Source organism: Trichechus manatus, unplaced genomic scaffold, assembly GCF_000243295.1.
Source record: "Trichechus manatus latirostris isolate Lorelei unplaced genomic scaffold, TriManLat1.0 scaffold00090, whole genome shotgun sequence".
Classification (NCBI taxonomy): domain Eukaryota; kingdom Metazoa; phylum Chordata; class Mammalia; order Sirenia; family Trichechidae; genus Trichechus; species Trichechus manatus.
The window spans coordinates 11,503,960-11,506,464 of record NW_004444026.1 but is presented as its reverse complement, the minus strand read 5'-3'; the positions used below and the strand labels follow the sequence as shown (position 1 = coordinate 11,506,464).

The 2,505-nt window shown below is 39.1% G+C and overlaps 1 protein-coding gene across 1 annotated transcript in view; it reads right to left on the bottom strand.

The window, feature by feature from the left end:
* ADAM7 (ADAM metallopeptidase domain 7) overlaps positions 1 to 2,505 on the bottom strand; it is a 66,885-nt gene that overhangs the window by 19,711 nt on the left and 44,669 nt on the right. The window contains exon 12 of the mRNA XM_004382159.1: positions 1,351 to 1,525. Coding sequence (XP_004382216.1) covers positions 1,351 to 1,525 — 175 coding nt within the window. The remainder of the gene's footprint in view (positions 1 to 1,350; positions 1,526 to 2,505) is intronic.

The following is a 2,505-nucleotide window of genomic DNA, read 5'->3' as shown; positions in this document are numbered from 1 at the left end:
ACTAAAGCTACATCCTTCCCTGAGGTGTGGCCTACATCTAAGATATATGTGTATGTCCTGGCAAGGTCCTCTCTCTTTGCATCTGGATCCTGCGTCCGGTTGGTGATCAATTGGCCTTCCCAGAGACTTGCTGTCTGACCTGCCGATTCTGGGATTCGCTAGCCTCCACAGACCCTTGGGCCAGTGGCCTATTGTGTGACTTGATTTGCCAGCTTCCACCACCTTGTGAGCCAGCAGCCTGTGGTCTGAACTGCTGGTTTGGGTTCGTCAGCTCTGGCAGCTACGTGGGTTGGGAGAAGCCTACAACTGACCCACGAATTTGGGACTTGTCAGCCTCCACAACTGTGTAAGCCATTTCCTTTATATGGTTCGTGAGTTCTGTGAGATGTTGCAGTGAATTAGGAAATCCAAAGATGGGAGGGAGAGTGCTGAGGGGAGAGGGAGTAGTTGATGTTAGAGATGATGGAGGGGTACAGCAGCTTGGAAAAGTTGGACATTTGGGACATCTTTAACCTCTGCCTCATAGGAACCAGGTTTGTGCTGATACTTATAAAAGACATTATTTGTTTACCATCGTATTAGACTGCTTTTGGATTGTGCAATGTCTAGAGTGTAGATATTAAAAATGTAGTTCTCAGACTAGTAGCACCAGTATAAGCTTGGAGCTTGGTAGGAATACAAAATCTCAGCCTCACTCCAGGCTTACTGAATCAGAATCTACATCTTAAAACATCTCTAGGTGACTCATATGCACTTTAAAATTTAAGAAATAGTTGTCTAGGACATACACTATATGTCCTTGAAAAAAATATATGTTCTTGAAAGAAATAGTCGTTTTTGTGTTGCAGATTAAGAATTACTTTAAAATTTGCCTCAAAAGCTTGGTTTCTGAGACCAAGACTGCAATAAATAGGTGACAGGTTAAAAGGTTTCTGCTCTATTAGGAAACAGTTTTCTAATAACTTGAACTATCTTGCTGTGATATAAGCTAGCCGTATAAGGCCCTGAGTTAAATTCAAATGACTAAGAGGTTTTGTAGAACATATTCCTACTGGGCATGAAAGATTGGAGTTAATGACACCTATGGGCCCTTCTCACAAGAAGATCCGGTTAATGTACACAGAAGGCAAATGGGATGCTGCTGATCTCCACCAAGATCATTGTATATGATTCATGATTTGGCAAAAAGGCTTGCAATGAGGCTACACCAACAGCTTGATTCCAAATGAAAACAAAACGTGCCGTTTTTACCTTATAAGGAATACCAGGATTGACTAATGGCTACATCCCTGCCTGGGTTCTAGCTGAATATACAGTTGACAGTTTAAAGACAACATAATTTTCAAATACCTGAACAGAGCCACAATCACACTCTTCTCCTTCATCCAACTTCTTGTTTCCACAATATGGAAAATCACTTAACTTATTGGAAAATGCAGTATTCGACATGCACGTTGGCTTATAATCTTTCAGATATTTCAGGTATTGGTTTCTGCTACATTTACTAAATTTTAGTGCAGGAATACTAGAGATAAGATGAGTTAAAAATAAACATTAGTAGTATTAATGTATAGTGGTAGTACAATTGTAAACATTTTATGAAGAACTTAGAAACAACAATTATAAATTATAAACTCTAAAAGTCCATTAACATCTCTTATACTTATCTTTAATCTTACAGCAGAGCAGTAACTGGGTTCTTTATTATAGGAAAGTTATTGACACACAGCCAACACATGCTGTTTTAGTGACAATGATCTGGCAAACCTTTCCTGAAGCCTGCAGTTTAAGACTAATTGTCTGTGTTTGCTGCTCCCCTATTGCCTTTTATTTGTCTCTCTTGTAATAACTTGTATAATTGTTTATCACCCCTACAAGATTATAAACTTCTCAAGGCAGGGGCTGTAGCCAGTTCAATTTTTTTTAAAGTCATCATTAGTTAACACAGTGTCTACCACAGAGTAGTCTTATAAAAATATTTGGTGAATGAAATTATTTATTTAATAATATCTTACACATCCCAAGAATGTGATATACTTCTTTGAAACTGAAATTTTTACACCTCTCCCATCTTTCTTCGGTTTTGATATTACGTCGACACAGTGATTAAAAAACATATTACATATAGTCCTGATTACATTAGATTGAGACAGTGGTACCACTGAAAAAATATTACTGATTATGTAGATAATGATGTAAAACTAGATACCAGGGAGGCAGACTCAACATGGCAATATAGACAGAAGCACCAAACCGTCCCTTTGCAGCAAAGACCTGAAAAACTAAGTAAAACAGATAAAAATGTCAATCCTGGCACCCATCCCTCCATCAAATGCAGGGATAAAGACTAGATCAAACTCTGAATGGATGAAGAAACTGAAGAAAAACAGAGAACGAGGAGAGCTGTGGAGTGGAGATCCCCTGGCAACTAACATGGCAGAGTGTCACCGTCTTGGGGCACAGACAGCAATGATCCTGGGCAGGGAGAATGGGAAGGCAACTTCA